A 15,007-nucleotide genomic window follows, 5' to 3' on the forward strand; every position below is an offset into this window, starting at 1 on the left:
ATAACTTGGTTACTAGGTCGCCCTTACCATTCCTGCATGATCTTAGTCACTATGTGATCAGTTGGTTTCCTCTTCTTCGATCAAGATACTGTCATATAGGTCGTGGTACGTGTATAGTAAGTAGATGAACTTTTTTCAAGTCGCAGCAAAACCAATCAACCATAACCCTTGGAAAGTTTTTATATCGTGGAGAGTTAGTTTCCCGACTATATGCCAATTCTAGCGTTAGAACAGCCAAACATGACTTTGATGTTATTGCGCATTCAGTCACAGTATGCCTTATCAAGTGAAAGAAAAATCTGGCATTCATATTTAAAATTATTATACAGTTCGTACCGAATTTTCAAAGGCAAATCGATTACTGAAATTCATTGTCGAGTAGTCAAAGCAACGCGACGCTGGGCGGCAATTTGACTTACATAAACCGGCTGTTAAGCATGTTTTCGCTTACAAATCGAGTAACGGGTTAACCGATTAATCGGATGATAAAGTAATTTTTCGAGCTTTAATAAGTGCAGTAGCCGTCGTGGTGTGGTGGTAGCGTGCTCCGTCTACCACACCGAATATCTTGGATTTAACTCCCGGCCAAAGCAATAAAAAAATTCAGAAACAAGTTATTTTTTTAATCAGAAAAAGGTGTTTCTAAGTGGGTACGCTGTTCTGCAGTGATTTTCAAGCACTCTGAGTGTTTTCCTGTCAAGAAAAGCTACTTAGTGTAAACTCATTCGCCTTGCAGATTTCGTTCCGAGTCGGCGTATAACAAGTAGATCCTATTGTAGGGTTATCTGCTTTGTAAAATATACTTTAATTTTGTAAATTATTTTTATGTTATTTTACTTTTAATGTTATTTCAAAATGAAAATTTTCAAATAAGTTATTTTAAAATTGTTAACATGTAAAAATATTTAATTTAAATATAAAATAAATTTTTAATAAAAATATAGTTTAACACTATATATCCTTCCATCGAACCAAAAGAATTATATAAAAACAATTTTTCGTGTTATTTATTAACAAATTTTCTTTAAAATCCATCCATCCGTGACGAAAATATGCGAGAAATTCATTCAACAAAAGGAAGATCGCGATGGTGTCCGCCTGAATTGGAATGTGCCAATCGAGTCCATTGAGTCGAGTCGATACGAAGCTCTTGGTTGTGCCACAAACGTGTCTTTGCCAGTCAATTAAGGAACAGCAGGATCTACCGCCTATGCAATATTCGATGATGTAACACGTCTGTATGGAAGAAACTGGGGCATTTCTGGACTAAGAGAACAATGTAAAGAATTTGATGTCGAAGAAACTTATTAGATATATGTATATGACTCGCTTGCGTTCAAATCAATTAATCAACTTTTTTGGAATACTTATTTGTTTCACGTGCGCTTATTGTGCTTTATTGCTCACAACTGCTGAAATTGATAAAGAAGATCTTATCCTTTACTTCGTATTAATTACATTAGCTGTTACAATTTTATCTCCTAATGTATGGACAACGACATTGTCACGTTATATTTGGATTTTAAATTCAATCTCAATATCAATTTATAATTTTAACTCCAACATCTACCTGCCCTCAACATTTGGTGAGCCATTTTGTTCAAAATTTAACATTTTTTGAAAAATAGTACATAGTTTTCTTTTTAATAAAGTTCGTTGTCTAAGGGCTTCATTCTGTATTGCGAACGAGAGCTCAGAGGAACGATTCACCTCCAAATGATTTCGTCTAGCAATGGTATTCCCTATCATTTTCTTTCGGCTTTTACCTTTCTTATTTTATGGCAAGCCGGAAGGCAAAATCAAGTGTCAAATGACATATTGTCATCGTTTAACATAGTGCAAATACACTAGCGATTCGTGTTTGAGGCGAAACGAACGTTCGTTTCGTAATAGAAAATGAGGCCCTAAATTTTTCGTTGAACCAATTTATAAACAAAATATTCAATATATATTTTAATACAAATTATTGATAAAATTATTAAATATATAATAAATGTAATTAATTTTTCTAAATTATAGTTTCGTTAAGTACATTTTAATTATGTACACTCCTTCTCCAGTTTATTTTCAAAAATATGTATTTATACACAATCATTATCATTTTCAACAACGACTTACAAATTCCACAATACAAATACGAGATTCATATTTAAATAATAACCTCATTTTCAATTCGAAAATAACACAAAAAACTACAAATAAAGCAATAACTTTGATTTTTAAAATAAAATCAAACAAATTTTTACAATTTTTAAAAATATCTAAAGATTTCTTAAAATAATTTTTATCGACATATTTTCCAAATATCAATTCTTTCATATTGAAAATGACATCATATAAAAACTCAATATTAAACTCATTAACATTACACGAATCATTAGCAATTTCATACCATCCTCAAACGAATTAAGGAATCAACTTTTCATTCCTTATCAACAACTTGGACATACATTATGATTAATAAAAGTTTTTAATTTTTGAATGATTGTGCACACAAAGTTGCCATCTAATATCATTCAAACTTATTCTAGGTTCTTCAAACGCATCATTATAATTTACAATATTTTCACAAACAGCTATGAAGAGATTTTTAACCTCGACAAAATATTATAGCAGTAACACAACCTAATAATATACATAAAATGTTAATACAATAAATAATACCAAAATCTAAGATATCAAGTACATCGAATCAACAAAAGATTGTTTACTTACATCAATACCAACATAAATTAACACAAAAATACATTTCTAAATTTTATATAATATATACAACAAAAAGCTCTAATTATTTTTAATTACAACACTTACACAAAACTTTTAGTAATCAATACACAATATAAATTAACATTAAAATTAAAAACAACTATTTATTCGTTTCACTGGGGGGGAGTATATGTAGGGTTATCTACTTTGTAAAATATATTTTAATTTTGTAAATTATTTTTATGTTATTTTACTTTTAATGTTATTTCAAAATGAAAATTTTCAAATAAGTTATTTTAAAATTGTTAAAATGTGAAAATATTTAATTTAAATATAAAATAAATTTTTAATAAAACAAGTAAGGAAGGCTAAGTTCGGGTGTAACCGAACATTACATACTCAGTTGAGAGCTATGGAGACAAAATAAGGAAAATCACCATGTAGGAAAATGAACCTAGGGTAACCCTGGAACGTGGTTGTATGACATGTGTATCAAATGGAAGGTATCAAAGAGTATTTTAAGAGAGAGTAGGCCATATTTCTATGGATGGACGCCATTTAGGGATATCGCCATAAAGGTGGACCAGGGCTGACTCTAGAATTTGTTTGTACGATATGGGTATCAAATGAAAGGTGTTAATGAGTATTTTCAAAGGGCGTGATCCTTAGTTCCATAGGTGGACGCCGTTTCGAGATATCGCCATAAAGGTAGACCAGGGGTGACTCCAGAATGTGTTTGTACGATATGGGAATCAAATGAGAGGTGTTACTGAGCATTTTAAGAGGGAGTGGGCATTAGGTCTATGGGTGGACGCCTTTTCGAGATATCGCCATTAGGGTGGGCCAGGGGTGACTCTAGAATGTGTTTGTATGATATGGGTATCAAACGAAAGGTGTTACTGAGTATTTTAAGAGGGAGTGGGCATTAGGTCTATAGGTGGACGCCCTTTTGAGATATCGCCATTAGGGTGGCCCAGGGGTGACTCTAGAATGTTTGTACGATATGGGTAAATAACGAAAGGTGTTACTGAGCATTTTAAGAGGGAGTGGGCATTAGGTCTATAGGTGGACGCGTTTTCGAGATTTCGCCATTAGGGTGGGCCAGGGGTGACTCTAGAATGTGTTTGTACGATATGGATATCAAATTAAAGGTATTAATGAGGGTTTTAAAAGCGAGTGGCCCTTAGATGTATATGTGAAGGCGTTTTCGCGATATCGACCAAAATGTGGACCAGGTGATCCAGAAAATCATCTGTCGGGTACTGCTAATTTATTTATATATGCAATACCACTAACAGTATTCCTGCCAAGATTCCAAACGCTGTTGATTTCGCCTTGTAAAACTTTTTCATTTTCTTCTACTTAATATGGTAGGTGTCACACCCATTTTACAAAGTTTTTTCCAGAGTTATATTTTGCGTCAATAAACCAATCCAATTACCATGTTTCATCCCTTTTTTCGTATTTGGTATAGAGTTATGGCATTTTTTTCATTTTTGATAATTTTCGATATCGATAAAGTGGGCGTGGTTATGGTCGGATTTCGGCCATTTTTTATACCAAGATAAAGTGAGTTCAGATAAGTACGTGGACTAAGTTTAGTAAAGATATATCGGTTTTTGCTCAAGTTATTGTGTTAACGGCCGAGAGGAAGGCCAGACGGTCGACTGTGTATAAAAACTGGGCATGGCTTCCACCGATTTCGCCCATTTTCACAGAAAACAGTTACCGTCATAGGACCTATGCCCCCACCAAATTTAAGAAGGATTGGTAAATTTTTGTTCGACTTATGGCATTAAAAGTATTCTAAATGAAAATGGGCGGAGCCACACCCATTTTGAAATTTTCTTTTATTTTTGTATTTTGTTGCATCATATTATTACTGGAGTTGAATTTTGACTTAATTTACTTATATGCAGTAAAGATATTAAACTTTTTGTTAAAATTTGAATTTAAAAAAAATTTTTTTTAAAAAGTGGGCAAATATTAGCAAATATATAGTAATAGTAGTAACGTTCCTGTCAAATTTCATCATGATATCTTGAACGACTGCTAAATTGCAGCTTGCAAAACTTTTAAATTACCTTCTTGTAAAAGTGGGCGGTGCCCCGCCCGTTGTCCAAAATCTTACTAATTTTCTATTCTGCGTCATAACGTAAACCCATCTACCAAGTTTCATCGATTTATCCGCCTTTCGCAATGAATTATCGCATTTTTTTAGTTTTTCGAAATTTTCGATATCGAAAAAATGGGCGTGGTTATAGTCCGATATCGTTCATTTTAAATAGGGATCTGAGATGAGTGCCCAGGAATCTACGTACCAAATTTCATCAAGATACCTCAAAATTTACTCAAGTTATCGTGTTAAGGGACAGACGGACGGACCGACGGACGGACGGACATGGCTCAATCAAATTTTTTTTCGATACTGATGATTTTGATATATGGAAATCTATATCTATCTCGATTCTTTTATACCTGTACAACCAACCGTTATCCAATCAAAGTTAATATACTCTGTGAGCTCTGCTCAACTGAGTATAAATATAGTTTAACACTATATACCTATCCCGCCAATTGGCACGATGCAAATTGGAAGAGAAGCTCGGCCTAAATTCTCTTCGGAGGTATATCGCGCCTTGTATTGGGGTAAGTAGCTTCGCATATTCTCTTTGAAGTAATTTTTTACCTCCCTTGTGCCATATGAGGTGAAATTAGAAGTAACTACACTGCATCGTTTTGTTACAAATTACATCCAAGTCCAAAGGAAAAATAATTTAATCACATTGTTTAAAATCATTCATTCCGTTTGTAGGCATACATAGTTAATAAATGGTTTCAGTCGGTAGCCTATTATTAAACTGCCTATGCCAAAAGAGCGCTCTACCAGCCGTTAGCCTAATGGCGCATATTAGTGCATTTAGTATTTTACTTTTGTCACGCTGACACACTACACTGTAATTAACCCTCGCCTCAGTCTCTCTCTCTTAAAGCCATCAGTTCTTTCTTGTCACTTTTGCGCTTTTTCAGTCTTTGACCTACGCCCTCGTTGGTTGTTGACAGCCTCAACAGTTGCCAACAAGCGCTTACATATCCGTTAATGCTAACGTCATTGCCATCGTCGTTGTTGTTATCGTCATCAACCGCTGCCCATTCAACTTGCGCGGCAGATTAATGACCACTTTAGTCACTTTCAGTTCACTGTGTTTGTTAGCATATTCGTTGATTGCTATGTTGCGGCCACAAAATGTAGCATTTTTGACTTTATACCGTTATATCCGTGTGGTTGGTAGCCCAGAAAGCGAATAATGTATTTTTATTAATATGCGGCTATTATTGCATTTTGTGTTTATTGTGGTTTTGTTCCTTAATTAATTAATGATTTGTGGCAGTAGAATGGAATTTAAAATTTTCTCAAAAGCGAGGGAAGAATATGACCTGTGGGGGAGTTGATGAATTATTACTCCCTAAGATTAGAGGTATTAATATTACTAAAGTACTCACAAACGGGAAATGGTGAATTAGGAATAATATAATAAACAACCTTTGCGTATTCATCCGGCTAACATTAGCAATCTAGGAGTAGGGATCGGCAATCATGATCTGTGAAACCTAGGGGAAGGTACACTTTTACAGAATCTAGGTAGCTGACTCTGGAATGGGAATCAAGGGGTAAATAAGCACAATTCATAACTTTCGCAACCCGATTGGCAATCTCATCTACACGAGGCGAATCCTCTTACAAATATGCATGTATCATACACATATTTAGCAGGCGAGGTTCTGGTGATCCCAAGTTCCTCGTAGAACTAGTGGATGGAGGGCGTAATAGCCTAGAAGGTTCAATGTGGTCAGACTAAACTATTCCCGATAAAGTCCTCGGGAGGCGAGGGCTAAATACACCGCCGAAAAGAGAATTCGTTGATACAAGAAGGCAGGAAGATAGTCAGACCTTGCAGTGACAGTGAAGCACTGATCAAATTCCTACATGGCATACCAGAAAATTGTACTGATGACAAGCGAGAATGGGACGGAGCTAAACAAGTTAAGTAGTATAGCAAAGCATATGCCATAGCTGATATTGCAACCAACTTTTGAGGTACAAATGCAAACTTAAATGAGTGCCTAATCAATCGCGCCTTGTTAGGTCCATTGATTCGAATATAAATGCCCCACTACTTCTCGATAAATATTTTAGTTCGGCGCAAGAATTTTATCTTTGGTCATACAGTCGTAAACTTCATTTTCACATTTCAGATCGCATTGATGTTGACCACCTTTCCTTGTCTCTATACATGGTTTCCGGTAGTTGCAGGTTCAGGCATAAGGTGAGGCGTCAAGCAAATTCTCTGTCAAATACCAAAAAATCAGAGTGTAAGAATCTTACAACAGTTAATTTAAGTAATATGATGAAATGTTTATCACTATATCCGTTCCATGCATTTTTATTATAATTCTTGAAAATGCATACAAAATTTGACAAAAATTATTTTAAAGCAAAACTGCATTCCATAAATATTTCCAAAACCAACGACCTATTCAAGGGGAATAAAATCTCACCAAAATTATCCAAAATAAGAAAATTAAATAAAATCAAAAATGCAATCAAAAGTATGTTAACAAAGTTTATCTATTCGATGAAATGTTCAATGTTGTTAGGGCATTGTTTAAAAATGAGTAATGCAAAAGTTTTATCACGCTTGTAAGTTGAGGGAAAACTGCCGAGCAGCAAAAATTTGGATCATGACGACCGCCAACAGAAAACAAACTTGAATGGATTAACTAGCCCCAGCGGTAAAACAAAAACAAATACTAAATAAATTCAAATACTTAGCCATGTAAATAAAACAAAGTATTTGACATTTGAATTTATTTGTTTTTCTAATGGGAAAGGGATTGCAGAAATTGTTGTTAGGATAAATTAAAAATTTTAAATTTTGAAGGGGGAGTAAACTTGAAAGCGATGGTAAAATTTAAATTTAAAAAATTTAGACAAAGATAAGTAAAGATAAGTGTATTGTTAGTTGAAGAAAAATGAGAGTGAGCGTGTGAGTAGGTACGGGTAATGGGTAATGTGAATGAGTGTAGGAGTGGGAACGAGAACGGGAATGGAGGGATGGAGTGGGAATGGGAATGCGAGTCGGGTTGTGGGTGGGATTGAGAGTGCGACTGGGAGCTTGAATGGGGGTGGAAGTGGGTTGGGAACGGGGATGGTAATGGGACTAGGAGTAAGTGTGATTGTGGGAATGGTAATGAGAGTAGGTAGTGGGAATGGGAGTGGATGTGGTAGTGTGACTAGAGTGGGAGTGGGAATGGAAGTTGGAATGGGAGGAAGAAAAACGGAATAGGGAATGGACAAGAGGCAAACCATTTTTTGGTAACAAAGTCTGCCGGGTACATTAGTTATATATATATTTTAAGTGCACAAAAACAAATTAATTATATTTTAATATTTTGTTGAATTATACTTCATCTCAGCTTTCAAGATATTATTAAAAAAACAAACTCAAGCTATCACAAGATCATGTTAAATTTTGGGTCCAGCCAGACCCATTGGTGACAATAGAGGTATACGTCAAAATGAGGATATAGCAAATATTTCGTACTACTTTATTGTCTTTTTAAATAAATTCGTTTACGTTTTTAGTAGTAGGTAACATGTATGTTGGACAATTTTTGGTGGAAATTATGCCAATTTAAAACAAGGGAGATGCTTTATTGCAAGAAAAACTTCAATATTATGACCCAGCGTTTCGAAAAGCTTGTTATCTTCATCAGGGGTGAGACTGCATTTACTTCATTATTTTATCTTTTATTATTAACATGTTGTTGTAATGTACATATATAATCCTAAATCATTTGAATGACCCGGATGTGAATTTGTGAACAAACCTAGGGGGTGACATGTTCATATAATAGGAAGAACAGCAGGGGGCGCCTTGAACTTGAATTTCTTAAAAACATGAAACGAAAATAATGCTTAGCCCTTTAAAAGCCCAAATTTTTTCTGAAAATGTCTCTTCTTCATTTCATGAATTGCGAATAAAGCTTGCTGAATACTGATTTGAGAAGACTCCTGCCGACGATGGTGGCAACCGATAAACTTTGGTAAGGAAGGGAAGCGCAATGTCTACTACGCCTTTAAGATGGCATGGTGTAAAGAAATATGAGTGGTATAAAACTACGATATTAGTTATTAATATATTAAATAAATCACTTACTCCCATTGCACTATAGCTGAAATTGCGATTTTAGCGGCAAAAAGTCAATTTTTCAAATTTAAATTTTTGCAATTATTTTGATGGTGTTCAATACCCAACATATTGATAAGAAGAAATTAAAAAAAATTTTACTGTTGGCAACCCTGTTTATGTACAAACAGCTGGTAATGTTTACAAATTTTTTAGTACGTGTTAATACAAGTGAAGCAGCAAAATTTTTATAAAATTAAAAACTGTTTTTTAATAATATATTCTTGTAAAAAAACTTTGTAGATATGAGTTCTATTACACGAGGTGAGTAATTTTACTATATATAAATATAGTTTGCTAAATGTTTTTATTTCGTACTTATTTTGGTGGTTTTTTGTATGTATTTTTTTGTGAAATTCTGAAGAGTTTTATCATTTTTGTGGAGTAAAACTAAAAATGTTTTGAAGTGTCATTGGAACTATTTACATGTGATTGTTTGTAGAAAATACAAGTTTTATGTCATGGTAAAAGTGTATGCATTTGACTGCTAATGAACGAATTTTTAATACTTTTGTAGAAACACTCAGGTTCAAAAATTCTGAAATATTTGAGTTTTGGTTGAGAAACAACAGGAATGTTTCGAATTACATAAAAGGAAAGATTTCATACGAAATTGACAGTGAATTAAGTAAATTGATATGTACTAAAGCTCGGAACTTATCTAATTTTATTAAGCTTAAATGGAATAAACAAACCAGAAAGGAGAAGGCATTTAGAAAATATAATAAGAAATGGTTGAGTCGAGAAACAATTTTTGTAATACCGAAAAAGATTAATACTATTGGGCGACCAAAACTGACGTATGATGATAGCTGCGAAAGAAATAAAATGAGATTAGCTTCCGAATTAGCTTTCCAGCAAGGAGACAATGCGCAATTATTAGTTCATGCTGCCTCTATATCTGCAAAAAAATCCCACGCAACGGATTTGAAATTTGTCCTACAACAATTTGCTATATCTCCAAATCGGCCATCCAAAATTCGAGAAGTTCTTAATAGTAGCCATAAAGAAGTTACGCCAGTATCACCTGATGAAGCTCTAATGTTTGTGTTAGAAAACGGATTAACTAAAAATGTGTACTCAAATATGCGGCAATTAAACATAAAACACAATTTTAGTATTTATCCGACTTATGATAAAGTTTATAAAAGCAAATTGAAATGTAGACCGGATGAAATCAAAGCGAATGAAAGCTCTGTCGAAGTGTCGTTGCAAAATTTGTTAGACCACACAGCTAAAAGAATTCTTGAATATCAAGATGAAGTGTTGTGTACAATGGATGTTGAAGAATCGATCCTAATTTCGAGCTACGGGTTTGATGGTTCTACCGGTCACAGCTTGTTTAAAAAAAATTTGTGGAAAATACTTCGGAAAGTTTCGATCATTCCCTTTTGGTGACATCAGGCATTCCAATAAAAATAATTTCATCAGCAGGATATAACATTTGGGTAAACCGTACACCTCAGTCAGTACGCTTTTGTAGACCTTTAAAAGTGGAGTTTGTTAAAGAAACAAAAGAGCACATTTTAACTGAAAACCACAACATACAGAAACAGATTGAGGAGTTGAAACCACTACAATACGCACTAAGTAATGGGAAAAAAATTGAAGTAAAATATAATTTATATATGACATTAATAGATGGGAAAGTCTTAAATGTGTTGACAGAAACTAAAAGTGCACAGCAATGTCCCCTCTGTCATGCCAGTCCAAAGGAATTTCGAACTATAAGAAACTTTGATTCTCCTAATTTTGAACCGAAGACCGACGCTTTGAAATATGGATTAAGCCCTTTGCATGCGTGGATTCGTAGTTTCGAGTTTGTTTTAAAACTTTAACACAAGCTAAATTTGAAAAAAATGGCAAGTTCGTGGAGCTGAAGAGAAGAGAATCCTGGCAGAAAAGAAAAAAAAAATATTCAAAAAGAGTTTTTGCTTCAAATGGGGCTTCATGTCGATAAGCCGAAAGCAACGGTAGCGGCAACAACAACGATGGCAACACAGCTAGAAGAGCATTTTCTCGCACGGACGTTTTAGCATCTATTACTAGTATAAATATTGATTTTTTGAAACATTTACCCATAATCCTAATTGCTCTCTCCTCTGAATTTGAAATTGATGCTCAAAGGTTTCGTGATCATTGCATTAAAACCAGTGAAATATTTTTCCAAAACTACGAATGGTACTCTATGTCTGCCACAATACACAAAATATTAGTGCATTCGTCACAAATAATTGAGGCTTCAGTAGTATCCGTAGGTGTCCTGGCAGAAAATGCATCTGAGGCGCGAAACAAATATTATAAAAAAGATCGAACTGGTCACGCTCGAAAGGATTCAAGAGTGCACAACATACTTGACATGTATCATAGAGCTATGGATAGCTCTGATCCATATATTTCAAGTTTATGTTTACAAGAACGTACAAATAGTTCAAAAAAACTTCCTTTTCCTCGAGAAGTCATTGATCTTTTTAAAATGCCTGAATTGCCACCAGAACTTTTATTACCTTCAACATCTCAAGAAGCCTCCAGCTGCAATTATAGTTATGATTCTGATGTAAGCTTAGAGTCGATAAATAATTATTCATTGGAATTAGAAGCGGCTGAAAACGAAGAAACAGACCATGAATAATTAAGCCCTATATCTTTCGAGAATATGTATGTTATTTTTCTTATTTTCAGATTAATCCATAAGCATTTACAACTTCTTTAAAATTATAAATTTATGAATTAAAAAATAAATTTATTTCTTGGTAGCATTCAATATTTTTTTAATAGTGGGCGCGCGCCACCCATTTTTTCAAAAGTTTTTTTGTCAGAAGGAGTCCGTTTTCAAAACTTGATGAAGCCAGCTTTTTGGTAAATACTTTTGGCGACAATTTGGGTTTTGGATATAGAAAAAAGAGGGCGTGGACCGTTCAATTTTTTTTCAAGTTGCTTTTTTGTCCGTGTAACCATTTTGGTGAAGCTAGGTTGCCAGGAAGTACGTTTTGCCACTACTTTAAAAAAAGGGGGCGTGGCACGCCCGTTTTTTTTCTCAAATCGATTTTTTTTATCATTAGAAGTCTACACACCAAATTTGGTGAAGCTAGCTTGTCGGGAAGTATTTTTTGCCGCTAAAATCGCAATTTCGGCCATAGTGCATTGGCACGTTCAACTTTAAAGCGATTTGAAAAGCAAACAACAAAGCAAGAATGCAGTAACTAACAGGGTGTGCAAAAAGCAGCATATTATTTTCCATGAAAATAATTCTCCAGCCGTATCTTTATCCTACAAAAAGACTACAGCAACAGTTCTGCTAAGGCACATGAAGATACATTTGTATTTCAAACAGGATTAGACTCGAATAATTGAGGTTGACATTTGGGTTATGGAATAAAGCTCGGTGGCCCTTATCGTCAGAATCGAATCGGAAAATAGCATAGTGTTTGCCGAACCTGGGTTTTCGAACTAAATACAGTGTGCTTCGATCGGTACGATTATATGCATATGGAGAAGCCCTTATTATCGCCTATCTGGAGTAGTTCAGTCATTTGAAGGCACCGCAAATTTAACACCTTAAATATTGAAGGGAATATAATTTTATCGTATACTCTTGGGCCATTTTTGGACTTCCGGAAATTTCAATATCACTTCTGAATTATTTTCGAGGCTATATTTTGAGTGATTTCACAATCACTTCTGAATTATATTAGTTATTAGTACGGGGCAAATTCCGAATTATTTTGAGTATATTTTTGAAACAATTTTGGGACCGTTTCAGGATCATTTCGGGATTGTTTTCGGACTCATTTCAACACCTTTTCGGGAGCGAATTGAACCAATTTCAGGATCACTTTGGGACATAGTAATTTTGAAATTGTTTCGGCACACTTTAGGTATCGTTTTACGTATATTTGGTATATTTTAGGATTCATTTCCAGACTATTTCGCAACAAATTTGGAAAAAATTCAGTATTTTTTCGGGACTATTTTAGATATCATTTTGGGATCATTTCGAAACTTTTTCGAAAATATATATAAGTTGCAGGGCCACGTCAGTATCACTTTGGGATTATTTTCGAAATTATTTCGGGACTATTTTGCAAACATTTGGAACCAAATTCAGGATAACTTCCGGATTATTTTAGGTATGTATGCTTTTGGGAAAAATCTTCAAAATCATTTCAAGACAGTTTTGGCACGATTTTGATATCGTACGGGTTCACTTCGAGACTGTGTTAGGACGAGTTTCAAAATAATTTCGCGACCAATTATCAGCAACTTAGTGATCACTTTGGATTAGTTTAGGTATTATTTCGAGAACTATTTCGAGGCTGTTCAGATCTTGATAATGAATATCATTATGAGAATCCTCTTCCTATGAAATTAAACCACCAGTACCTGTTTCACTGTATGAATCGATGTGCTTTTGTCCTCTTATTCGCAAGAGTGCATGGATATGTTTAAAAATTAACTTTTATCCATTCTTAATGTAAATCCTCTTTTTACGATTCTGAAAGGATTTCAACTGAATAGGTCTCAGCTCAAATGTGTCTCTCTGAATGCGCAAACATACCACGACCTCTCATCGTGCTACAAATGCACCCAGATAGTAATTGTGAGAATGCCGAATTGGAATCATAGGAACCTTGATATTTTTTTCAAGTAAGTCTATACTTTTTTCACCACCCTGTAGTTGCTTTGATAAACTATATCGCTTCCACTGTAAAAATAACAGAAACTAAACTGCATATGTATGTTTTTTCAAAGAAACTACAAGTCAAAGCAAATCAAAGCAACACTTGAGGAAGCACTTTTAAACTGCATTTGTTTTTTTTTTTTTCATTTTCCTTATTCTCTTTACAGTTTTTATACTCAGTTGAGCAGAGCTCACAAAGTATATTAACTTTGATTGGACAACGGTTGGTTGTACAGGTATAAAGGAATCGAGATATATATAGACTTCTATATAGCAAAGTCATCAGTATCGAAAAAAAATTTGATTAAGCCATGTCCGTCCGTCCGTCTGTCCGTTAACACGATAACTTGAGTAAATTTTGAGATATCTTGATGAAATTTGGTATGTAGGTGCCCAGGAAACTAATCTGTAGCAACAACAAAGTAAGTACAAATACAAAACAACAAAAATGTCAGCAATTCTAGAAACAAGTCACTCTCAAATGCAAAACTAAACATTTTAAGTGGCACTACCCTGCAAAAATCGTTGGATCATGTGGTCTACTGGAGTACTTACCATTATAATCCACTGCAATGCAGCAATGGACCAACTCATGTTTCTACACGAAGATATTGTAAGCCGATCATTGCTCGTTTTTAATGATTGTAATCACTACACGATGTTTATTGGACTGTGGGTATTCCATGGATTACTCTGATTTAATGCGGAGCTGGAGTATTTGGTCCAGTCCTAGGACATCGCAGTGTTAATTGGACCATATTTTTTGTATAAATTGTGGTTAATTTTGGAGCACTCGGCTGGTCCATAGCGAATACTCCATACATGCATGCATGGAGTACTCGCGATTTTTGCAGGGTAAAAGTGCGCAGAAAGATTTTGTATGTAGTGGTAAATTTTTGTTTTATGCTACCCAGCCAGCATTTTTTGAAAATTTTGTTCAAAAGATATTTAAATATCATACCCCCAGATTATTGAAAATGTTCAAATTTAAAAGCATTTTCTATTCGAAAATTAAAGTATCGTCGGGAGAAAAATGTACCATAAATGTGGTTATTCTTGAATAATCATTTATGATTCCTATTTGGAAACGCTTTTTTATACCTTTATATTAAGTTGCTTTCATGTTTGTCCCCTCATTTCCATACGAATTTTTTGACCCACGGAAAAGTCTTTTTGGGTAATTTCCCGTTGAGTTAGATACTCGATACTTAGAGCATAGTTCAGATCAGGGAGACATTATAATGCAAGTGAAAAAAAAAAATCCGCTAGGTGGCGAAGGGATCGAGATATACAGAAAATTAATTTTAAAATGGAAATTTTGCGATCGACTTTTAACTAACTTCTCGGTGATCCAGAGACTTGAAACTTA

The 15,007-nt window shown here is 34.4% G+C and overlaps 1 protein-coding gene across 1 annotated transcript; it reads left to right on the top strand.

The window, feature by feature from the left end:
• The first annotated feature begins 9,202 nt into the window (after positions 1-9,202).
• On the top strand, positions 9,203-11,651 carry LOC137242810 (uncharacterized). Its single transcript, XM_067770067.1, has 3 exons — positions 9,203-9,221; positions 9,475-10,238; positions 11,640-11,651. The coding sequence occupies exons 1-3, from the start codon at positions 9,203-9,205 to the stop codon at positions 11,649-11,651; spliced, it is 795 nt and encodes a 264-aa protein (XP_067626168.1).
• The last annotated feature ends 3,356 nt before the right edge of the window (positions 11,652-15,007 follow it).

The sequence above is a fragment of the Eurosta solidaginis genome, chromosome 2 (genome assembly GCF_040869045.1).
Source record: "Eurosta solidaginis isolate ZX-2024a chromosome 2, ASM4086904v1, whole genome shotgun sequence".
NCBI classification, from domain to species: Eukaryota; Metazoa; Arthropoda; class Insecta; order Diptera; family Tephritidae; genus Eurosta; species Eurosta solidaginis.